Below are 23,090 nucleotides of genomic sequence, written 5' to 3' on the forward strand. Positions count from 1 at the left end.
CATCTTGTAGCAGGTTGAAAATGTACTCAAATACCTTGGGGTCCTTTAAGTCACATACACCCGGGGGGGTGGGTCTGGGCGGCCACTTGGCAGTTAGCAGCATGTCTTCAGGCACATCACTGAGGAGGAAGGGCTCATGATGTGGGTGGAGACCACTACATGGGAGGTGGTGGACAAATACATCCGCCTGTCTCACCTGGAGTTATTTGTCCCAGGATCAGCGGGGCAGCTGGATACAGACGACGTGCTCCCAGCATCCCAAACTACCTGGCGGTGAGTAAAAGGTCTTTGTCGACAAGAATTCAAGGAGTCGGTACATTTCCAGAGTGCCAACATCACCCAGGAGCAAGCGTGACAGCATGACAGTGACGAGAAAAAAGCATTTGTTTCAATTGCTCAAGTTAACCATGAGATACGTGTAATTTATAGAATGAGAGTAGATGACACTCATGATTATCTTGAGTCGTCTTCTAGAAGAGACGATGAAGACAATGCAGGTGGCTTAATTTCAACTGTTTCAAAGTAAAAACGCAAAATTGCTGTAAATCATGCAGTTTGAGTAGTCTGACAGTTACATGGCAGCATATTGTCTGGTTCTCATTTTAAAAATTCCCAATTAAACAGTCACTAGTAAAAAAATTAAGCACCATGTCCATTTAAAGTCTCCTAAAATGTATTTTGTCTAGTTTATACAGATAATTTAGATGCCATAGGTTTTTAAGAATTTTAGCATTTTAATACCCTAATGTAATTACTTAATGTATTTTAATTGTTTACATATAACTATTTAAAAAAAATGCTGTTACTTTTGTAGAAGTTATAGTCATCAAAAGTAAAGTACAAAATGAATTAATGATAAAATAAATACTTAAAGGTTGAATGGGTGATTCTATTCAGAAACACTTTCTGTTAAATTACTTGAAGTCCTCTTAACATACTAATAGCAATGAATAAATTAAATGCTTTGACATGAAACATTTTTTAAAATGTCGTCTGTGGCCATGGCAGGATTGTAAAAACCCTGTCCAATCAAAAAAGTCGGGCCAGAGAAAATAATTGGACGGCCTGCCTGTCTGTCAATGATTCATTCCTGATTGCACTCTGCCGATCTTGAGCACTCCTTTCATGTTCTGGGGGAGCGGCTTTGAACGGAGGTCTGAACGAAGGGGGCGGGACTTTTTCAGTTTGGTGATGTGTTCAAAGTCAAAGTCTCTGTGGTTTTTCCAAATTACCTACTCAACCTTTAAGTAGTGAGTACCTTAAATAAAATAGGCATCTTTCCAGTATAGAAGTCCCAGTTCCCACATCACGTCCAAATCAGTTTGCATTTATGCTGCTCTAAAGTCAGTACATCTGTTGTGTTAATGCTAATATGTTTAATAACATACACATACTATATTTTGCTTAAAAAACACACTGCTAGGTGTAAAATGAATGAGATATGCTGAGTGTGTCATTGTCCATCAGGTTATGGATTCAAACCTTCCATGTCTGGTCCTCTTCATCCTGATTGGCTTCATCAAATGCTCTCCTGATGATGGCCACCACCACAACGCCACCCGCAGCTATGATTACTGTGTGCTAGGAGCCGGGCCTTCAGGCCTGCAGATTGGACACTACCTTACCAAGGCTAAACAAGACTACATCATCTTGGAGAGGAACTCAGGGCCGGGCAGCTTCTTTGACAAGTAGGAAACTTTGCTAAATCACGTCATGTGGACACTTGTATACGACCGTCTCCTAAATCACCTTTCTGCCTTCTCTGCTCTGTTTCGTGTGTCAAGGTATCCCAGACACAGGACGCTAATCAGCATCAACAAGATGTACACAGGAAGGCAGAACAAAGAGTTCAACATGCGCCACGACTGGAACTCGCTGCTGAGCGACAAACCAGACCTCCTGTTTGGCAAACTGAGCCGTGAGTTTTTCCCGCCGGCTGATATCTTGCCCAAGTATTTGTCCATGTATGTGGAGGAGCTCGGGCTGAAGGTCCAGTACGGCACGGACATCGGAAGGATCAGGGCGGTGCAGTCAGATACCGGCACCAGCTACATCCTGACTGACCAGCGTGCGTCAAACTACAAGTGCAGGTAGATGGAGTCACACTGGAGCCGGAGATGAAAATGTTATGTTTACATTGTGAATTGCAGCGTGTTGTACTTCACACTTCTGTCCTCTCTCCCTCAGCGTTCTTCTGGTAGCCACGGGTCTGTGGGTCCCTCAGAAGGTAGAGTTTGTTGGTTCTGAGCTGGTTGAATACTATGACTCCATCTCCACGGATCCTGAGGACTACAAGGACCAGGCCGTGCTCATTCTGGGCAAGGGGAACTCTGCTTTTGAAACAGCCCAGAGTATCTCAGAGAAGTCTGGATTTGTGCACCTGGTCAGTTCCAACCCCGTCCGACTGGCCTGGCAAACACATTATGTTGGAGATCTCAGGTAACGTTGCCCTTATCTTTTCTGTCTCTGTTACATTGCTGTTCTTGTACACCAGTGGTTCCCAAGCTACGCTGAGCTCCCTCCAGATGTCTGAACTCCTCCCACTATCTCTAAGGCTCCCTTCCTACTGAGGAAGCTCATTTCAATCGCTTGTATCCGCAACCTCATTCTTTCGGCCACTACCCAAAGCTCATGGCCGATTGAGAGCTTTGCCTTCCGACTCGGCTCCCTCTTTACCACAAAGGGCCAGTCCAATCTATTTTACCCTTACTGAAAAAAGCCAGAGATACTTGAACTGACTCACTATGTTGATATAAATTCCTTATTAATTTTTTCAATCAGCTGAGCTGTTCCTTTCACGTAGCCCCTGGCAAGTATCCGGTAGTTACTTGTAACCTGTAACCTTTGGTATGGAGTCAGTGTTTTGACACTGTTGCTTTGCCTGTGTCTGTTCTACAATGTAGCTGGCAGCACTTTTTAATGTTATGTGATCTGTTGTGTTTGTTTTTCAGAGCTGTGAATAATGACGTGCTGGACACATATCAGCTGAAGTCTATGGATGGGTTGGCGGAGGCACCCATGGATCAACTAGCGATCACTCAACTGAAGGATCAAGGCACAGGGAGAACGGGCGCAAAGAAGGGAAAGTTGTACGTGTCTCTGAAGAAATACATAAAACAGAACAGCTCTGACGTGACGGGAGAAGAAATGCCAGGGTATCATTTGGATAACTTCTTTATGCGAAAGCCCTACGACCGAGTGATCCAATGCCTCGGATTCAAGTTCAACTTCAGCGTATTTGACAGGTATAGACTCATGGTAGACTTATTGTATTCTGGCAATATTTATGCATTAAGTATTAATAAAGTCCAAGCTAGTTTTATAATATAATCTTCACTCTCCCTAGCTCTGCCTGCCCACTGAAAAGTGACAATGCAAAAGGGAGGTTGCCTAAACTGACAGCCTGGTATGAAGGGACCAACACCCCTAACTTGTATGTTCTGGGAACCGCTGCTCACTCCAGAGACTACCGCCAATCTGCCGGCGGCTTCATCCATGGTTTCCGTTACACAGGTGAGGATCCGACAGATGTTGGTTGTTTTGCATTTACAACACTCAACTGCATGGTGGCAGTGTGTGATACTTGAATAAACTGTATGTATTTTCTTCCACAGCGCGAGCTGTACATCGTGTACTTGAACAGCGTTACCATGGTACCCCGTGGCATTCGACAAAACTGCTGACCACCCAGCTGCAGTCCTGGATTGTGAAGCGGGTCAGCGAGAGCTCTGGGACGTACCAAATGTTTGAGGTGCTCGGGGATGTTATACTCCTTCGAGGGTAAGCGTGTGTTATGCCAACGGAGCAGAATCCTCATAGTACGGTATTATTACCCTGTATCACCTATTGAAGTGAGAAGTGTTAAAGGACAAACTCAAAAAATAAATTGTAATTCTAACAAGCAGTGACTGACAGAAAAATCATGTTTCATCTGTGCTTGATTCTCAGCTCTCACTGTGAATACGTGGAGGAGTTTACACTCCAGGCCTTGCCTCAGTTCACCGCTCTCTCAGGCCATGAGGTCTCCAGCCATGGGATGATAGTTGTAGTCCTGCAGTACGGGAAGAAGAAGATAGACTTTCTGGGGAAGGGCAGGGCGGAAAGAGACTGGACTAAAGCCTGGAAATCCAACTTCCTCCACCCAGTTTTATACTACTATGACAAAATTCCCACTGGTGCGTAGAAGTGCTGTTTAATTAAAAGTGTAATTTTGCTGCAGTTTTGACAGGAAACAAACTCTGAATGAAGGTTAATGTGAGTGAATTTATTTTTCCCAGAGGAAGAAATGAAGCTACGCCCCGCTGGCTGGCCTTTACCAAGGCCCAAGGCAATCCATCACATGATTGAGGACTTCCTTGCAGAATGGGATGCTCCCATATCTCATATCCAGCCACTGCGGCGCTTCCTGGAGCACTGTACCCAGACTGACCTCAGGGCCTTCTATGCCGGTAAAGACAAATATTTATATCTTAGATATTATTCATTCATTCATTTAGGTTTTAATATATTTATTTTATTATTAAACTGGTTGGTAAAAGTGCCCCAGCCCTAACAAGTACAACTAGTGTCTCAGTCATTCACAGCCTGTACTACCCTGCAAAAGCACACAACAGTTACTACAGAAACAGTGAAGATGAGAAAAATTGTTTGATGTAACAGATAGAAAAGTTGTAATTCCTTTATTTTATGCATTTTAAAGGATGGTAGTTTGACTCATTCCTGTGTTTTCTCATGTGTTCTAGACTCATGTTTCCGCTCATCCCTTACCCACCGCCAGCCCCCACTGTTTTGTCAGCATGGATACTTGAAGCAGCAGGCTGTCCATCACAACAGTCAGCAGCACGTTCATAATGCTGGACTGATGCCGACTGAGCGAGATGCAGGCACACCTGGGGCTTACGCCGCCTTCCCCAACTACCTTGCACAAGCTGGAGCGTCCATGTCTTCAGGAATGAAACTTGACTTCTGATTGTTTTACTCAATTTAAAGATTTGTCTGTGATGCAAGTCCCTCAGACGTCAGATAAGACCAAATATGTTTGACAGAATACCATCTTACAGATCAGTGATGACCACTTAAAATGAGTCAATTTGTACTTACAAATCCATGTTTGATATTTGTGATTTGACTTGACAATTTCAACCAAAGTCTGAACAAAGAAGCATATCTGTTTTTCCTTTGTGGGTAATTATCTCAGCCCTTCTGACTTCACAGTCCTGCGACCTCTTGGGGACCCGACCCCCAGGTTGGAAACTGCTTATCACTGGAAAGACACCTTGTGCTTTGAATGTTCACTTTTTGTTATTCCTCAGAACATATATATATATACATTATAGTATTTAATTTCAATGGAAATCTAAATTATATGAAGCTATGTGGGGCGTAGGTGGTAGATGTTAAAAAATGATAACCTATACATTAGACATACAATTAAAAGGTAATATAAATAAATAGATTTTGTGGACTTTTATTGATTTTTGATTGTGAGCATGTGTGGATAAATCATTGGTCCAGCACAGGGACTGTTTGATTGGCTGTAAGGTTGCATCGATTGTATTGGACGGGAGCTAGTGTAGCCGGCCAATCAGGATGTGCCTCGCCAAATACTCCAGGTATATATGAGGCACCACTGTCTTCCATCCTACACCCTCTTCAGGGAGAGGTAGGAGCGACAGCACCCCCTTGGTAGAAGGAAACACTTGTCCTTGTAGAACTAGGGTTACGATATCATAGCCTTTGTTGGAACTCACGCAACGCAACACAACCAACACGCACCCCACCCTTTTGACCAGTCCTGCGTCAAAGAGGCTAGAAGACAGAGTGTTGACCACGGTGCTGTGTACGTATGTCCGTGACACTCGTCCCACCGAACACGGATGCCAACACTGCGTTTAGCCCTCATCAGCCTGTCCCTCTCTAGAGACAAGCCTGGAGAGGATGGCCCAGAGTAGGCAACATGACTATCAGACCCACCTACCGAGTATCAAATGGGCTGCAGCTGTATTTCAATGTGCATGCCTGTGTTGCATAATAATACATGATCTGTGATCCTTGAATAGTGTAAGGAGGCTCTGAGTAATGGCATTCTTAGGTAACCTACTAACCTAAGAATGCAATGGTGAAAAAAATGCACATGGATTGTTCAAATGTAAAACACAAAATAAAGTATAAATTAGCCTTAATAACATGGTAACATACGGTCACTGTAGGAGGATTTGCCTATATTTAATGTTACCTTTTATATTGTATCCTTGACTTATTGTCACAAAAACACCGGGCGCACTTGTTAAAAAATTGAGTACAAAACCATCGTGCTTTATTCACAAAAAACAAAGGTGAGCAAAACAAAAAACAACAACAATGGACGTCCATGGCAAATGAAGACAAAAGAAAACTCAACAGATTATAAATTCACCTGGATCTCTAGACAGTGGCTCTCATCACCATCTTGTAATTATAATCAATGTTACAAATGTATAAGAGTATGAGTATTGTATCTATATAAACATTACAGCAATACAAGTACTTTAGCTCTACCCTCAGACCATTTTGTGAGAAACTTTCTCAAAATATTGCTTAAGTATCTCAAAATAATGAGAAACTTTCTAAAAAAATAATGACATAGCCTAATATTTAGAATAATGAGAAACGTTCTCTTAATAATGACTTAATGTATTACAATAATGACGAACTAAACTATCATCATTTTGAGATATGAAGTCATTATTTCGAGAAAGATCTCATCATTCTGAGATACCGAGTCATTATTTTGATAAAGTTTTTCTTTTTTTCTGACGATGGCGGAAATGGGCTTCCATACTTCCATACTTATGCAAGCAGCCCCGTTGGTTTCTTGTTATTGAAGGGGGAAGTGGGCTGCGGGCTAGTGGATGTTCGCCACCCTGCGTGTAAACACACACGTCACGCTTTAACAGTAAACATGTAGCGGTCTCGAGAGGTTCGACGCACGCGGAAGGACGGATTGTGCACGCGAGGGACCGACTGGTGTAAAAAAAAAAAAAAGGTAACGCGGGTCTCTGTTAGCCGACCTCACATCTGGTTCGGCGGGGCGACGGCAGCCGCCGCATCCCCGGGAGAGTGATACAACATCGGCGGGAGAGCTCGTGGAAAGCCGGGGGATTCTTCCCGCGAGGCTGCCGCCGTCTCTGAGCACGTTAACGCCCATTTGAAGGCGAGAAAAAGGGTGGAAGTTGTGATTCCGCCGGTTAGTTTCGCATAGCCAGACCTCTCTCCAGCGCTACGTCAGTTTAACCCTTTTTAAAAGGGACAAGTTGGATCAGTTGCCTAACCCATGGCCCACATGCCCATCATGTAGGCTAGTACGTAATAAGTAGAGAAATGCCACTTGAGGCAATTTGCAAACAGTTATCTATGAATAAAACATACTATGAAAGTGATGCAGAAGTATTCTCATTATCATAATGGTCCCAATACTGCCAGATGCATGCACAATGGGACACGAGTGGTTAGTTGTTTTTAGGTTGCAGGGATATTATAAATGTGTTGTACACTGATGTGTTGTATTCAGTTATAATGTGATTTTATGTACATATGTGATCATAACATAACTGTTTTAACACGTTTCCACATGTCCATCAGGTTATGGATTCAAACCTTCCATGTCTGGTCCTCTTCATCCTGATTGGCTTCATCAAATGCTCTCCTGATGATGGCCACCACCACAACGCCACCCGCAGCTATGATTACTGTGTGCTCGGAGCCGGGCCTTCAGGCCTGCAGATTGGACACTACCTTACCAAGGCTAAACGAGACTACATCATCTTGGAGAGGAACTCAGGGCCGGGCAGCTTCTTTGACAAGTAGGAAACTTTGCTAAATCACGTCATGTGGACACTTGTATACGACCGTCTCCTAAATCACCTTTCTGCCTTCTCTGCTCTGTTTGGTGTGTCAAGGTATCCCAGACACAGGACGCTAATCAGCATCAACAAGATGTACACAGGAAGGCAGAACAAAGAGTTCAACATGCGCCACGACTGGAACTCGCTGCTGAGCGACAAACCAGACCTCCTGTTTAGCAAACTGAGCCGTGAGTTTTTCCCGCCGGCTGATATCTTGCCCAAGTATTTGTCCATGTATGTGGAGGAGCTCGGGCTGAAGGTCCAGTACGGCACGGACATCGGAAGGATCCGGGCGGTGCAGTCAGATACCGGCACCAGCTACATCCTGACTGACCAGCGTGCGTCGAACTACAAGTGCAGGTAGATGGAGTCACACTGGAGCTGGAGATGAAAATGTTATGTTTACATTGTGAATTGCAGCGTGTTGTACTTCACACTACTGTCCTCTCTCCCTCAGCGTCCTTCTGGTAGCCACGGGTCTGTGGATCCCTCAGAAGGTAGAGTTTGTTGGTTCTGAGCTGGTCGAAGGCTATGAGTCCATCTCCACGGATCCTGAGGACTACAAGGACCAGGCGGTGCTCATTCTGGGCAAGGGGAACTCTGCTTTTGAAACAGCCCAGAGTATCTCAGGAAGGGCAAGTCGTGTGCACATGCTCAGTTCCAACCCCGTCAGACTGGCCTGGCAAACACATTATGTTGGAGATCTCAGGTAACTTTGATGTCACCCCCAAAGCTGGATGCTACTTAATGTTATTACTGGATATTGACAATAATATTTTCTAGTCTGTATTTATAAAATAAAGATGCAGCCGCTGATTAGGGACCCAGCTTTTATGTGGATATACATTTCACATTCAAATCATAATATTTGTTACTGAGTTGAACCGTTCCTTTCTCGTAGGGCAGAAGTACCCCTTATAATGCAAAGTGACCTTTTGTTTTCAGAGCTGTTAATAATGACGTGTTGGACACGTATCAGCTGAAGTCTCTGGATGGGTTGGCGGAGGCACGCCTCGATGAAATAATGATCACTCAACTGAAGGATCAAGGCAGAAGGAGATCGGAGGCAAAGAAGGGAAAGTTGTACCTGACTTTCAAGAAGCACATACAACAGAACAGCTCTGATGTGACGGGAGAAGAAATGCCAGGGTATCATTTGGATAACTTCTCTATGCGAAAGCCCTACGACCGAGTGATCCGATGCCTCGGATTCAAGTTCAACTTCAGCGTATTTGACAGGTATAGACTCATGGTAGACTTATTGTATTCTGGTAATATTTATGCATTAGGTATTAAAGGAGTCATCACCTGGAAATCGCAATTTCTCTTGTTAAAACATGCATATCTGTGTTTGACCTCAGTTGAAACTTGCCTGAAAGGCTGGAGTTTGAAAGTGGCGCCGTTTTTTCGCTTCTGCTCTTTTTCCGAACAGGAATAGCACACAAGGGTGTGCATTCCTAAAGCACGAGATTTTGATTCTGCGCCTTCGGTGACGTCACCGTGGCGGCTACTTGCATAAGCCCACCCCTCTTTCACCACCCAACCCCGCCCCGTCCGCTACCTGAAATCGCCGAAGCGCCGCCATTATGTTTTGGAGTCTGCATGCAGGCAAGCCCCCCCGGCTCTGTCCTTCCTGCGGCGAATCAACGCGCGCCTCATTACATATTATACAATGCACATCCGGACCAGTCAAAACCTCGCGCGTAATCTCGCGTGATAAAATCGCGGTACGAAAAAGGGTCAGAACAAGCTCAATGTTTGATTAAAATTTTTTTTTTTTTTTCTAATAAGTTTTACGAATTGATCCAAAGCGATCCAAGGGGGGCTGGATACGTATAAAACCAGGTGATGACTCCTTTAAAGGTTGTATCAGCGATTCTGGTTGCCCTCACTTCCGTTGCGAGATCCAAAACAAACAGAGCCAGCTAGCCCCTCCTTCCCGTGTTTTGAAAATGATCATGGACGCGCATTTTCATGAATGTGCCACCCACCCTTGTCTGTGATTGGTTGGAACACTGTTTATTTTGCTTTTGAGGTGTTGGTAGTACCATTTGTTTTTGTGTGCAATCTCGGAGCCTAGGCTGCCTAGAGAGACGCGTTTTTTGGACGGCCTGCTTATGGGGCGGGCAGCTAGCGGATCGTGAGGTAAAAACAGATGAATGTGATCATTTATGTTTCGGCCCAGAATCGCTGATACAACCTTTAATAAAGTCCAAGCTAGTTTAATTAATATAATCTTCACTCTCCCTAGCTCTGCCTGCCCACTGAAAAGTGACAATGCAAAAGGGAGGTTGCCTAAACTGACAGCCTGGTATGAAGGGACCAACACCCCTAACTTGTATGTTCTGGGAACCGCTGCTCACTCGAGAGACTACCGCCAATCTGCCGGCGGCTTCATCCATGGTTTCCGTTACACAGGTGAGGATCCCACAGATGTTGGTTGTTTTGCATTTACAACACTCAACTGCATGGTGGCAGTGTGTGATACTTGAATATACTGTATGTATTTTCTTCCACAGCGCGAGCTGTACATCGTGTACTTGAACAGCGTTACCATGGTACCCCGTGGCATTCGACAAAACTGCTGACCACCCAGCTGCAGTCCTGGATTCTGAAGCGGATCAGTGAGAGCTCTGGGACGTACCAAATGTTTGAGGTGCTCGGGGATATTATACTCCTTCGAGGGTAAGTGTGTGTTATGCCAACGGAGCAGAATCCTCATAGTACGGTATTATTACCCTGTATCACCTTTTGAAGTGTTTCATTTTTGAGAAATGAGAAGTGTTAAAGGACAAACTCAAAAAATAAATTATTCTAACAAGCAGTCAAAATCATGTTGCTTGAAATGACATTTCCTGACCTTTTAACATGGACAAATGTTACTCCGTTTTTATGCTCATATTGTGGGGCTTTCATCTGTGCTTGATTCTCAGCTCTCACTGTGAATACGTGGAGGAGTTTACACTCCAGGCCTTGCCTCAGTTCACCGCTCTCTCAGGCCATGAGGTCTCCAGCCATGGGATGATAGTTGTAGTCCTGCAGTACGGGAAGAAGAAGATAGACTTTCTGGGGAAGGGCAGGGCGGAAACGGACTGGACTAAAGCCTGGAAATCCAACTTCCTCCACCCAGTTTTATACTACTATGACAAAATTCCCACTGGTGCGTAGAAGTGCTGTTTAATTAAAAGTGTAATTTTGCTGCAGTTTTGACAGGAAACAAACTCTGAATGAAGGTTAATGTGAGTGAATTTATTTTTCCCAGAGGAAGAAATGAAGCTACGCCCCGCTGGCTGGCCTTTACCAAGGCCCAAGGCAATCCATCACATGATTGAGGACTTCCTTGCAGAATGGGATGCTCCCATATCTCATATCCAGCCACTGCGGCGCTTCCTGGAGCACTGTACCCAGACTGACCTCAGGGCCTTCTTTGCCGGTAAAGACAAACATTTATATCTTAGATATTATTCATTCCTTCATTTAACTAACAGTGAAGATCGTTACTGTGTAATTCCTTTATTTTATGAATTTTAGAGCTCTAAACATATTTTCACAAACTGTTTCCACTGAAATGATTATGCCTTTCTGTGGCAAGATCAATATAGATACAATATAGTAGCAAACATCTATATTTGTAAAGATATACTGGAGTAATATCTACCTGAGCACAGAATAAAGTTGCTGTCCCTCTGTGTGTGTGGTTTGAGTTTGACTAATTCCTGTGTTTTCTCATGTGTTCTAGACTCATGTTTCCGCTCATCCCTTACCCACCGCAAGCCCCCACTGTTTTGTCAGCACGGATACTTGAAGCAGCAGGCTGTCCATCACAACAGTCAGCAGCACGTTCATAATGCTGGACTGATGCCGACTGAGCGAGATGCAGGCACACCTTGGGCTTACGCCGCCTTCCCCAACTACCTTGCACAAGCTGGAGCGTCCATGTCTTCAGGAATGAAACTTGACTTCTGATTGTTTTACTCATGCATGTTAAAGCTATGCCTACGATGCAAGTCCCTCAGACTTGCTACCTCAAGCACCAAATATATTGACAGAATATTGTCCTACAGATCAGTGATGACCACTTAAAATGCCATTTCTACCTGCAAACCCTTGTTTGGTATATAGGTGACTTGACTATTTCAACCAAAGAGTGATTTTTCTTTCTTTTGATCATGTTTAAGGGTCCAAAGAAGTCACATTAGCCAGTAATTCACAAGAAGAATGCAAAGATTATATTAAGTCTGAACTAAGAAGCATATCCGTTTTTCCTTTGTGGGTAATTATCTCACGGCCCTTCTGACTTCACTGTCCTGCAACCTCTTGGGGACCCGACCCCCGGGTTGGAAACTGCTTATCACTGGAAAGACACCTTGTGCTTTGAATGTTCACTTTTTGTTATTCCTCACAACATATTTATATACATTATAGTATTTAATTTCTATGGAATTCTACATTATATGAAGCTATGTGGATGGTGGGTGTTACAAAAAGATTATGCATTATACATTTTACACGAGGTTACCTGTTGAAACATTAAAGAGGGAATACAATGCATGTGTGTTGATTTTTTACTATATATTGTCGACGGTGCGTTCGGGGACTCTGTGATTGGCTAACAGGTTGCCGCGATTCCATTGGACGGGGGCTAATGAACAACAAGGAATCTGATTGGTCGTCACTGCACCGGACTGTACAATTGGTGTGCTTTTTACTACGCTGAAACGATAATGGAAAGTGAGAAATAGGGGACATTTTGGTGCTGTAAAGAAGGTTGTCTCCTGTTAAAATACTGTAAACTACCCAGGATGGAAACGTTTAATTGCGGAGCTTCTTAAATTGCCGGACCGTGCAATGTCCCCGTGACGTCGCTGACGGCGCCGATGCCGTACTCAAAGTTGACCGTTAATGACTGCTGTATTTACTTTTTTGCTTTGGCAGTGGCAGTAGGGACCGTAGTATAAACACAGCACCCATATGTCACGATAAAGTATGGACGGGTGGAGCCCAATCGTTGCATCAGCCTCGGATAACGACCGCTCCAGTTCCGAGGGAGAGTACATGGTGGAGCCCGGACCTGAAGATGAAACGCGGGAGGCGGTAGACGGAGAGCAGCGGGGTAGCCTGGAAAGGATGGACCCCGGGGGAACTGCTGCTGTCGGGTTCGGGATAAGTGGGACTGGGGAGGGCAAAGTGGTGTTGGGTCGAGTCGGACAGAGAGATGACAAGGAACTCCGGTACCTGCACTTGTTGTGGGAGCCGGGTCGAGCTGAGCACGGCGACGGTGTGGCTAGCAAGATGGGGAAGGTGACGGGGAGCAGGGCCAGGCGGCACCATAGAGTTGTCCGGAACCTCGGTCCTTTGGGTAAAGATATTTACGGTAAGGGGCAGTCACATTTTCTGTTCATTTTTAGTATAACAGAATGTGTGTGTATGGAGAGAGCTAAGTTCTACATGTGCTTATCTAATGTTACTAAATGCTAGCTAAAAATAAAGCTAACGTTCGTGTGTGTGTGTGATAATATTTAGACGTGGTAACGTTGTCTCAATCTCAATATCGTTAATGTATTACGGTTTGGAATATGGTGGAAAATACCAGCAATTTTGATATAAGCACCCTCTTGCCAGTGAATGGTGCCTTTACTGCTCTGTTGTCATGCGAGCTGATGCTGCTCATCCAACATCAAATCAATATTTACATACTTTTACACTTTGAATGTCTTATCTCCGCAGCCGTGAAAAGACTGAGGGAGGCAGCAAACAGCAATGACATCGATACAGGTATGAATAGTACAGCGGTACGGAAAAATGCTTTGCAAGTGTTGTTAAGGAAAGATGATTAAATGCTATGTCGCCGATGCAATTGTGTTTTTCCAGTTCGAAAACTCCTGCAAGATGACATAGACCCATGTGCAGCAGACGACAAGGGAAGGACAGCCCTTCACTTCTCTTCCTGCAACGGCAATGAGAGCATTGGTTGGTGATTAGCTTGTTTTGAAAGTATCACGGAGAATCATGTATAATTCAGCAGGATGGTTGCCTTCCAAAGAGAAGTTTGTTTACCACACTGCAAGTCAAGATCCTAATTAATGCTTTTTTAAACACTTCCCATTATTGTACACTGCATTTTAACAATCGGTGACATTTACATTTAGGTGTATTTAGCATAGTACTTTACAAAGTAAAGTAAGTACAAAGTAATAAGGTGACAATTAAGTCTAGATTTCAACAGTTCAACTTATTTTTCTGTAGTGCAATTGTTGCTGAACCACGGCGCTGACCCCAACCAGCGAGACAGTCTGGGAAATACCCCCCTCCATCTGGGTAAGAGAGCACAATCACCATGAGCCGTAAAACCTGTAGCGCTGTGGTCAGAGATGCATTTGACTGTGGTTTCACTCCGACTCACTCTGCAGCTGCTTTTGACTCACACCTGCTAAAGTGAAGATATTCTTAAGAATGACGTTAAGTAACATTTTAGGGATGTTTTAGACGTGCAACAAGTGTTTTAAAACCGTTTTATTATTGAATGTGTTACAACTTGCTCATTTTAACCTGTGTTTCTGCAGCGGCCTGTACCAACCATGTGCCTGTAATCACCACATTGCTGAGAGGAGGTGAGACCAATGTAGAAGTGTTGACTGAGAACAAGATCAAGTTTATTCACTTTATTCATTTAAATTCTACATACAAGATCTGTTGTCATTTATATATTATTTATATATAAATGAACACACACACACATCTATAGATCTATAACAACACTGACCCTTTAATCAGAGTTACTACACTCTTGTGGGTTAAAATTATTATTATTATTATTATTAATAGATAGATTTACTAACTGATAGATTTTTGCTTCCCCCCGTTAAGGAGCCCGTGTGGATGCCCTCGACCGAGCTGGAAGGACCCCTCTGCATCTAGCACGTTCCAAGCTTAATATTCTGCAGGAGGGAGATTCACGCAGCTTAGAAACTCTGAGAGGCGAAGTCACACAGGTAGAGAATGTGTATACTTGCCTGGCTTAAGGCTTTGGATAGATCCAGATCGGTTCTGCAACTGCTTTCTCTCTCTAATTTTTTAGTTAGTTAGAATTGCTGAAGATGTGTATATGTGACTTTCCTTTGTAGATCATTCAAATGCTGAGGGAATACCTGAACTTAATGGGCCAGAGTGAAGCTAAAGAGAGGCTGGAACACATTTCGACACAGCTCCAGCACACACGCACCAAAGAGCAGGTGAGACCTAAATACTAGAATGATTCTCAGACTTGCATGCATACAAATCAGGATTTATGGTGTAACTTAACTTAAATGTTTTTTTGTTTTTTTTTAGATTTGCAATGACTTAGATTTAAAAAATACTAACTAATACTACATAATAGTATGTATTTTTGCTTTTCACCCCCAGGTGGATGAGGTGACTGATCTACTGGCCAGTTTTACATCACTCAGTCTACAGAAACAGAATTTTGGGGATAGGTAGAAGATAAAGTGTTTAGAAAGCTGAAGTCCTGCTACCTTTCAGGAAAGCCTCTGCTGCACTAGTTCTGGCCAGACTTGCAAATGCTGAAACATAATGCTGTGGTGTTCTGTCCATACTCAAAACTAAATATATCTACAGTACTACTCTATGAGACACCGACATTTTTACCAAGATAACACAATGATTATTTTATTAGCATTTACAGCTCTGACTAATTTTGATTGGGTCCCTGTGGCTAGTAAGACTAAAATGCTAAAAATGCTGGGAAAAATATTCTTATCTTGGTTATAATGAAAACATACTCAAGTTTGAGTGCCCAGTACTCAGTTTAGTGGCTATCCAGAAAAGGGATAAAAGAAGCCCCTTAGGGAAATACACATTAAGAACAAGAAGCTAGTGGAACAGAAGCTGGCCCGGAAGTGGTGTGTGTGTGTGTGTGTGTGTGTGTGTGTGTGTGTGTGTGTGTGTGTGTGTGTGTGTGTGTGTGTGTGTGTGTGTGTGTGTGTGTGTGTGTGTGTGTGTGTGTGTGTGTGTGTGTGTGTGTGTGTGTGTGTGTGTGTGTGTGTGTGGTCTACATGCCTGCCTCTATTTTGCCTGCCGTTAGCCAAGTTTTAGGATCATTACGAGACATATTTGTCATAAAATGATAAAACAATTTTCATTGTTGTTTTTTTTTGTTGGTTTTCATATCAAAAGCATATTTGTATCTTGTTGCCTTTTCTCTTGTATTGCATGTTGTTTGTATGTGAACCGTACAGTAAAAACTGATTTGACAGTTGTTGGAAATGGCTGTTATTCAATAAATCAATATATTTGGCTATTTGTGAAATTTTGTGTTTTATATAATGTGATAAAGAAGAAAGAAGGTTATCCGTTGCAATTAAATTACTAACTACTTATCTCAATATCAACATGGTAAACTATTGAGTCTTTTGTTGTCATTTTGCATAGTGCGATACAGAGCGTTTGCGAATGCATCGCTAATATGGCTACTTTTCCCTTGCGCTGATTGGCTGTGTTACCAAAGCCCCTCCCCTACGTTGACACGTATTGTTGCTTTGCCGATAATAAAAAATGGCGACCGGACCCGCGTAAATTGGAGATCCGTAGAGGTAGTAAAATTTAATAAACACATCATTTCTTGTCTTCCTGGTGTGTATAAACAACACATTCTATCACCTAGAGGAGATGAAGTCACGAGCAGAGTTGAATGCATGTTTGCCACGTTATTTTATGCACTCGAGTCGACCGCGGCCTAGCTGTGGGTGTAAGCCTCGGGTTTTCCTCAGTCGCTGTCACCGGCAAACTGAGGGGACACTCAGCGGGACGAATTCGAGGTCTGGAAATGTTGGGAAGCTAACGAGTCAAAGTGAATGGAGAGGGGGTGTGTTTGTGTATCTTTATGAAAGTAGGCGGGAGTTTATTTAGCTATCATTTTTGTACTCTTTTGCAGGTGACAGACCACAGTAGTATTGGAATATAGCGTAACTTGCTTTTACCCCCTCAAGAAGCAGCCATACATTGAGCAGTTCCCCACTTTTGAGTAGCGTTATGTCCAGGTTAGCTCCAGTGTTGAATGGGCAGCTCAATGTAGGACTTAGCAGGATAGTTGTCGCAACCCAGTACTTATTTAAGTATTATTTACCTTTTGTTGATGGAACGTTCCACTTCATTATTGTGTAATGTACGGCTCTGATTCGTTGTTGTCCAGAATATATGTTAATACATTAACTCGCATTTTCTTGTTTTCTCTCTTTGTGGTTACAGGTCAATATCCTGATTCCTGCCTTATGTAGTCAGTGACATACTGTGACAAATAAACGTCAAAGGAGCAGCCATGGCTTTTGAAGAGATCAAGAATAAAGGAGGAATGGGTAATGTTTGCATACTCTTCATGTACTTTTACTTTGTTCCCACTTTACATATGCATTTCTTTGCATTCAGACACACACTTTGATAAATGAAACAAGGAACGGGGAACATTTTAAGAGATGTAGATGTAGCGAGCCCCTTCATGGAAGCTGTGATAAATATTCTTAATTTGATGAAATCTTAACTCATAAGTTAAGGCTTATAATAGTAATTTTGTTTATTCTAGATGTGGGGATGGAAGGAGACAGAGGCCTTGTAGCTGGTCGTAGCCAAAGAGAGAAGAGGAGGTCGTACAAGGATCTGTTAAGGGAGGAAGAGGAGATCGCTGCTCAGGTCCGGAAGTCTTCCAAGAAAAGACCCAAGGTAAGTTATCTGTCCACATTAACTTAAACTTGTATATATATATATATATATAGATCACAGAATGCATTTAAGAAATGCCTCTAGTTATGGTCTTCTAGCATATTTTAATATTTTGTTTATGAATTGGTGAATGGAAAGCAAAATGTGTCATCCCATATCAGGATTCAGAACTGTTCATGCTTGGAGGGGACTCGCACAAGAAAAAGAAGAAACATAGCGATGACTACTATTACAGGGGTGAGAGGTTAATATATTGTAATAACCTTTTAATTTCACAAAAAATACTCTACAACTGTATTTACTTTTATTTTCATTTATTTCCTGTTTCAGACCACGATGGTTCTGGTCCACCTCCCCACAAGAAAAAGCACAAGTCTGCAGACCGGTCCCCTCCGCTCTCGTCCCCCTCATCCTCCAACACGACAGATACAGCGATGGGCCTCCTGCAGGCTATCACCTCTCCACTGGCCACAGGTTCGGATCCCAGCCCCCACTTGCACAAGAAGCCCTCCTACCCACCCTTCTCCTCGCACTCCTCCAAGGACCGCAAACGTGAGAGCGGCAGTGGCGGTGGAAGCAAAGGGAGCCACTCCCTCTCTCACTCCCGTCCCATGTCTTCATCATCATCATCCTCCTCCAAAAAGCACTCTTCCTCAAAGTCGTCTCTATTCCACGGTGGAGCTCCCAAAGAGGAACCCTTGACGTTACGTGAGGCTGATGGGTTGAAAATGAAGCTCATCATGTCTCCGGAGAAAGAAGAAGGAGAGAGCTTTCCATTCACACCCCACTCATCCAAAGGAGGTGGAAAGAAGGAGAAGGATAGAGATAGGATGCAGCACTCAAAGCCGGCCAAGAAAAAACAACAGCAGAATCGAGATCCACTACCTGTAGTTGGGAAAGAGGTGGAGGTGGAAGGTAAGATAAGGCTAATTTATGTTGGACTTATGCTTCTCTGGGCTGCAAAGATAACATGTCTGGTGTGGACTTGTTCATGTGTCTTTATTTTATACTTGTATTTACTGGTAGTATAACGTACACCATTGCTGTTATACAGGTCATTATGGAGGTGGCATTGGAGATGATAGCTCTTCATCTGGGGGTGAATTGGAGGCTGGTGAACTGGTTATAGATGATTCATACACACACCTGTCAAAAAAGAAGAAGAAGAGCAAAAAAAGCAAGAAGAAGAAGGACAAAGAGAAAGACAGAGATAAGGATAAAAGTGGAAAGGACAGGAAGCACAGCAAAGGATTTGGAGGTGAGTTTATTAGTTGTCAAATATGTGCAACCAATTGTTGTTCTTTTGCTGCATTGTTTGTTTATGTACACACATTTTTTTTTTGGTGATGTCTGTGAGAAAAGATTGCAAGACAACTGACGGCAATACTTTTCATTACCATTGCTATGTGTCTGTACGACATTGTTCAGACTCATCAAGGGCCCACAGCCATTCCCATCCCACCGTCACTCACAGCGCTGTCGGTCCAATGTATGCCATGGGCACGCCCGTCCCTCCACACCACCACCAAGGCAACGATGGAGTGACAGAGAAGAAGAAGAAGAAAGAGGAGAAAGATCGAGACAAGCATGAGAAGGATAAAGACAAGGTAAGATACTGATTGTGATGTTTCTTATTGTGTTTATAGCTTTGAATGCCACATAGGACCAATATGTCAGCATCATTTTGCATCAGTGACTATGCTAACAGCAGCCTTTTCCCCCGCAAACTAACACACGAATATGATGAATTGTTAAATTTGAATTAATTTCTTTGTCCTCTCAGCCGAAGAAGAAGTACACAACAGCGTATCAGGTGTTTTGTAAGGAGTACAGGGTCAACATAAATGCAGAACATCCAGGACTAGGTGGGTAATAATACGACATACCGTGTGACACTGACTGACATATCACTAAAATACACATTTTAAACAATATGTTTGTATGTCTCATCTGCAGTCTTTGGTGAGCTAAGCAAAAAGTTGGCAGAGGTGTGGAAGGCGATGCCAGAGAAAGACAAACTGGTAAGATTTTGTCCTGATTTGTCATTGATATTGGAAAAGCTTTTGAGTATCACTGTAAAGGTTGTAGTTCAGACGGGGGCCTATAGGTGCTGTAGTTGTGTTTGCTTGTAGGGAACATTATGGAACCATGTTGCACTTTAGTTCTTGTCCAGTTCCTGTTCACACTGACTTTACCAGCGACTCAGAGGAGCAAACATGAAGATATACAGACTGACGGGTAACTGGATTATTGGACAGTTTTGCAGAATGTCACCCTGTTAACATCAGGACCCGTGTGGGGAAATCAAATTGCGGCTGCTGACAGAAGTTTATGCAGCAATTTAATGCTTCTGATGTGTATATTTATGTAATTTGACTAGTAACTGATTGTAAGCATTATTAGTGTAATTAGACTCCAAATCGACTGCATGTTGTGATGAATAATGGTAGACAGGACTGTAAAAAAGCCCCCTTTGTACGCACTAACTGGCCAAAATGGACTTGAGTTTATTTGAACTGAATCAAACTGGTAAGGTGTGAAAGCACCCTAAATGTTCCATGTTCTCTGTATTTTTTCTGTGCAGGTTTGGAAGCAGAAAGCTCAGTATCTGCAGCACAAACTGAACAAGGCGGAGGCCACCACGGTGAAACACAAGACTGTCACTGAGAACAAAACCAAAGGTATCTTTGACGAGGAAGTTTTATCATTTCTCAACGCTTTGTCCTCTCACTGTCACTTCTCACAAATGCTTCCTTTAAATTGTGTTTGGTCATGAAAGCTGTAGGAACGGCGATAGTGTCGCCGAACAGAGCACCTGTCACCATGTCACTATCCCCGGCACGAGTCCCAGATGTTGATCCCATCGACGCAGCGGCTCACCTGCAGCTACTGGGAGAGTCCCTGTCCCTGATTGGGCATCGGTTACAGGAAACCGAGGTACGTTTCCACACATATACACATTTGAAGGCTAGTTTGCAGTGGAATTAACCGATAACTTCTATACAACAAAGACGGTAGGATTATTTGTATATCAATAAATATCAATATCAGGTTTTTTTTATTTGAACTGTAATATGGAGATGTTTAGAGGTGAAGATGGAGTTCTTGCCAGGAGTACTACCTCAAGCTTTACCGCTTTATATTGTTCTCCTCCCACCCCCAGCTTCATGCTTCCCCAACACATGCATTACATTTTTAACACCATTATGATATTATCATGATCATTAAGCCACGATACAATTTTTAAACATATTACGATATGTTCCCACTTTCTTTACCCATGACCAGAAAAAACTGAAAAGACCTTTGTTACCAAAAGGGTAAATTTTATATTTGCAATATTATTGGATTATATAATATAAGATTAGTACTTGGCGTCCATGTATTGATGCAATATTGCTAAACAAAATATCACATTAGTATGCACTGGATCAATTTCCCAACCAATTTGGTGGAATAAGAAATTAAAACCTAACATCACGCAAAAGACGCATTTAAATGGTGTGTGTAGAATAATTTGTAAATGTTGACAAAACTTTCTAAATCATAACTATTTGTTTTGTTTTAAATTTAGAAGCAATTCATTAGAAACCTAAAAAGGCACTCTCATAGCTTAAACAATGGTATTGCATGCTCCTCTGATTGGATTTCCTTTGTTAGGATGTTGTTCTTCTGACTTTGGTGCATATGTAAGCTTCCAGTTGTAATGTGGAAAAAACATGGACGCTACAAAGAAGATTTGTTGTATTTTATCGCATAAACATAAACAAGTTGTTGTTCCAACTTGAGCGGGTGTTCATGTGAGTTTTCCCAGTCAGGAACACATTTTTCTGATTATTCTGAAAATGCATGAACGCAGCACAAGTACTGGACCGGGCTCCTTTCACCCCTGGAGATGTTTCATTACTCATCAGTGGAATAATTGAGTCATGCCGATGTTTCTTTGTGTTAGGGGATGGTGGCGGTCTCTGGGAGTCTGTCGGTACTTCTGGACTCCATCTTGTGTGCGCTGGGACCGCTGACCTGTCTCACAGCACAGATACCACAGTTAAACGGATGTCCTCGAAACATCCTGGTAAAGTATTAACATTTATAAATGTTTGTGTTTTCAGCCGGACTGCAGATTTATACACATTCTGGTGTTATACACTCTCACAGCAATTTATGTGCGTATTTATTGCATTTTCTAACCAAGCTCTACCTCTTTTTCCGCCAGTCGAATACGTTGGACAATATCGCCTACATCATGCCTGGGCTGTAGGTAAATGTTGATAAGTGGAGTGATTTGGCACCAGAGGTCAACATATTTGCCCGGAGCGGTCCTTAACAGGAGTGACCCTTGGACTTTAATTTAAGCCACTTGTTTGGCATCTGAAAACTTGGATATTTCTAGCGTCAACATGTTTTTAAAGTGTATTTTTTTAAAAAACCTTGGTCTCCTAATTTTGTAATTGTTATATTTTTAAATGAAACATTTTACTGAACACGGTGATCTTTCTTGGCATGTCAGCGTAGCTTTATTGTTGTACAGTGTGCTGTGGTATGAATGAGCGTGCGCTCGTATGTGTCCATTTGTCTCGCCTTTTAAGTGGGTTTGATTGTTGAGTTTTCTGTACGTGTCTACATACTTGATTTTTTACTGAGATGTACGGAAACATGCAAGTCATTTGGTCATTATCGACATAATATATTTGACAGCCGCTTAGTTTTTCTTTTACCTTGTAAATAAGTGCTGTCATGCCTTGCTGTTTTATACATTTGATATTTTACTGTGCATACAGTGTTTAGATTTGGACTGGTCTGTAGAAAAGTGGTAGAATGACATCTTTAGATGCAACATTGTTTTAATAGGGAGCTGTTCAAATCACTGTCAGATTGTGTTAGGGGATGGTTAACATTAAAACTGTTTCCAAACTCAGCTTCTCGTTTTTTGTTTTATTTTACGCGCTGCACCATTTCAGCTCTTGAACCAAACCATCGTACTCGCCGAGATGTTTCCTTGCTCACAAAATCTCATGGACCCACGTTGACTGGCGGGTAAGTCCTCTCTCCCTATGAGCTTCAGCCTCCCCTTCATCCAGAGCAAGTACCGCCATTCCTACTACCATAGACATTCCACATCATGGCAACCAAAGCTCTCGGCGGAAAAATGGCTGCACATCTCAAACACTCCCGGCTGCAGGGAAGTGAACAAATGTTTGCTCACGACATTAGTAAATACAGCATCCAGCAGCAAAAGTGAAATGCAGTCGTTCAAGTTCGCTGAGCCCCGAAGTGCCTTTCCTGCTGCAACAGATCGCTGTTCATTAATTAAAGTTTATTACTATTGAATGCGTTGCACGTCCAAATTGCACATCATTTGACAAGGCACTCATATGAGTGGTTCTCTAGATGTGCAAAGAAAAGAGAGATTCCTTTAGTTAGATAATAGATGAGGTTGGGCCCTTAAAGTCGAGCTGAAACAGCATTTCATGAGTATCTTCTGTATGGTGA

The 23,090-nt window shown here is 42.8% G+C and overlaps 4 protein-coding genes across 4 annotated transcripts; all 4 read left to right on the plus strand.

Moving 5' to 3' along the window:
• Positions 1-128: 128 nt before the first annotated feature.
• Positions 129-5,416, plus strand: LOC311030805 (FAD-dependent oxidoreductase domain-containing protein 2-like). Its single transcript, XM_084036810.1, has 10 exons — positions 129-273; positions 1,468-1,688; positions 1,785-2,090; positions 2,188-2,439; positions 2,952-3,245; positions 3,347-3,513; positions 3,615-3,780; positions 3,949-4,175; positions 4,278-4,448; positions 4,743-5,416. The coding sequence occupies exons 1-10, from the start codon at positions 160-162 to the stop codon at positions 4,967-4,969; spliced, it is 2,145 nt and encodes a 714-aa protein (XP_083892936.1). The 5' UTR covers positions 129-159; the 3' UTR covers positions 4,970-5,416.
• A 1,418-nt stretch (positions 5,417-6,834) lies between these two features.
• LOC311030809 (FAD-dependent oxidoreductase domain-containing protein 2-like) lies at positions 6,835-12,426 on the plus strand. Its single transcript, XM_084036815.1, has 10 exons — positions 6,835-7,024; positions 7,621-7,841; positions 7,938-8,243; positions 8,341-8,592; positions 8,829-9,122; positions 10,135-10,301; positions 10,403-10,568; positions 10,817-11,043; positions 11,146-11,316; positions 11,623-12,426. Exons 2-10 carry the CDS (start codon positions 7,624-7,626, stop codon positions 11,847-11,849), a joined length of 2,028 nt encoding a protein of 675 aa, XP_083892941.1. The 5' UTR covers positions 6,835-7,024; positions 7,621-7,623; the 3' UTR covers positions 11,850-12,426.
• Positions 12,427-12,595: 169 nt separating this feature from the next.
• On the plus strand, positions 12,596-16,229 carry ankrd54 (ankyrin repeat domain 54). The gene is made up of 8 exons (XM_084036836.1): positions 12,596-13,257; positions 13,611-13,658; positions 13,755-13,853; positions 14,130-14,201; positions 14,447-14,494; positions 14,751-14,875; positions 15,008-15,115; positions 15,288-16,229. Exons 1-8 carry the CDS (start codon positions 12,870-12,872, stop codon positions 15,360-15,362), a joined length of 963 nt encoding a protein of 320 aa, XP_083892962.1. The 5' UTR covers positions 12,596-12,869; the 3' UTR covers positions 15,363-16,229.
• Positions 16,230-16,411: 182 nt separating this feature from the next.
• hmgxb4a (HMG box domain containing 4a) lies at positions 16,412-22,507 on the plus strand. Its single transcript, XM_084036818.1, has 13 exons — positions 16,412-16,474; positions 17,130-17,236; positions 17,461-17,597; positions 17,759-17,834; positions 17,928-18,512; positions 18,652-18,855; positions 19,026-19,204; positions 19,381-19,462; positions 19,554-19,618; positions 20,182-20,278; positions 20,377-20,534; positions 21,550-21,672; positions 21,814-22,507. Exons 2-13 carry the CDS (start codon positions 17,200-17,202, stop codon positions 21,856-21,858), a joined length of 1,788 nt encoding a protein of 595 aa, XP_083892944.1. The 5' UTR covers positions 16,412-16,474; positions 17,130-17,199; the 3' UTR covers positions 21,859-22,507.
• Positions 22,508-23,090: the final 583 nt, after the last annotated feature.

The sequence above is a fragment of the Eutrigla gurnardus genome, assembly GCF_963514095.1.
Source record: "Eutrigla gurnardus genome assembly, chromosome: 20".
In the NCBI taxonomy this organism is placed as follows: domain Eukaryota; kingdom Metazoa; phylum Chordata; class Actinopteri; order Perciformes; family Triglidae; genus Eutrigla; species Eutrigla gurnardus.

What these genes read in the sequence shown, in the direction of transcription:
- LOC311030805 (XM_084036810.1), top strand. Translation starts at nt 160, where the DNA reads ATGGGAGGTGGTGGACAAATACATCCGCCTGTCTCACCTGGAGTTATT. An exon ending in AACTTCAGCGTATTTGACAG is followed by an intron (nt 3,246 to 3,346) that starts GTATAGACTCAT and finishes CACTCTCCCTAG; the next exon opens with CTCTGCCTGCCCACTGAAAA. An exon ending in GATGTTATACTCCTTCGAGG is followed by an intron (nt 3,781 to 3,948) that starts GTAAGCGTGTGT and finishes CTTGATTCTCAG; the next exon opens with CTCTCACTGTGAATACGTGG.
- LOC311030809 (XM_084036815.1), top strand. Translation starts at nt 7,624, where the DNA reads ATGGATTCAAACCTTCCATGTCTGGTCCTCTTCATCCTGATTGGCTTC. An exon ending in CCATGGTTTCCGTTACACAG is followed by an intron (nt 10,302 to 10,402) that starts GTGAGGATCCCA and finishes TTTCTTCCACAG; the next exon opens with CGCGAGCTGTACATCGTGTA. An exon ending in CTATGACAAAATTCCCACTG is followed by an intron (nt 11,044 to 11,145) that starts GTGCGTAGAAGT and finishes TATTTTTCCCAG; the next exon opens with AGGAAGAAATGAAGCTACGC.
- ankrd54 (XM_084036836.1), top strand. Translation starts at nt 12,870, where the DNA reads ATGGACGGGTGGAGCCCAATCGTTGCATCAGCCTCGGATAACGACCGC. An exon ending in TTTGGGTAAAGATATTTACG is followed by an intron (nt 13,258 to 13,610) that starts GTAAGGGGCAGT and finishes TTATCTCCGCAG; the next exon opens with CCGTGAAAAGACTGAGGGAG. An exon ending in TGAGAGGCGAAGTCACACAG is followed by an intron (nt 14,876 to 15,007) that starts GTAGAGAATGTG and finishes TTTCCTTTGTAG; the next exon opens with ATCATTCAAATGCTGAGGGA.
- hmgxb4a (XM_084036818.1), top strand. Translation starts at nt 17,200, where the DNA reads ATGGCTTTTGAAGAGATCAAGAATAAAGGAGGAATGG. An exon ending in CTTCCAAGAAAAGACCCAAG is followed by an intron (nt 17,598 to 17,758) that starts GTAAGTTATCTG and finishes ATCCCATATCAG; the next exon opens with GATTCAGAACTGTTCATGCT. An exon ending in TGCCAGAGAAAGACAAACTG is followed by an intron (nt 19,619 to 20,181) that starts GTAAGATTTTGT and finishes TTTTCTGTGCAG; the next exon opens with GTTTGGAAGCAGAAAGCTCA.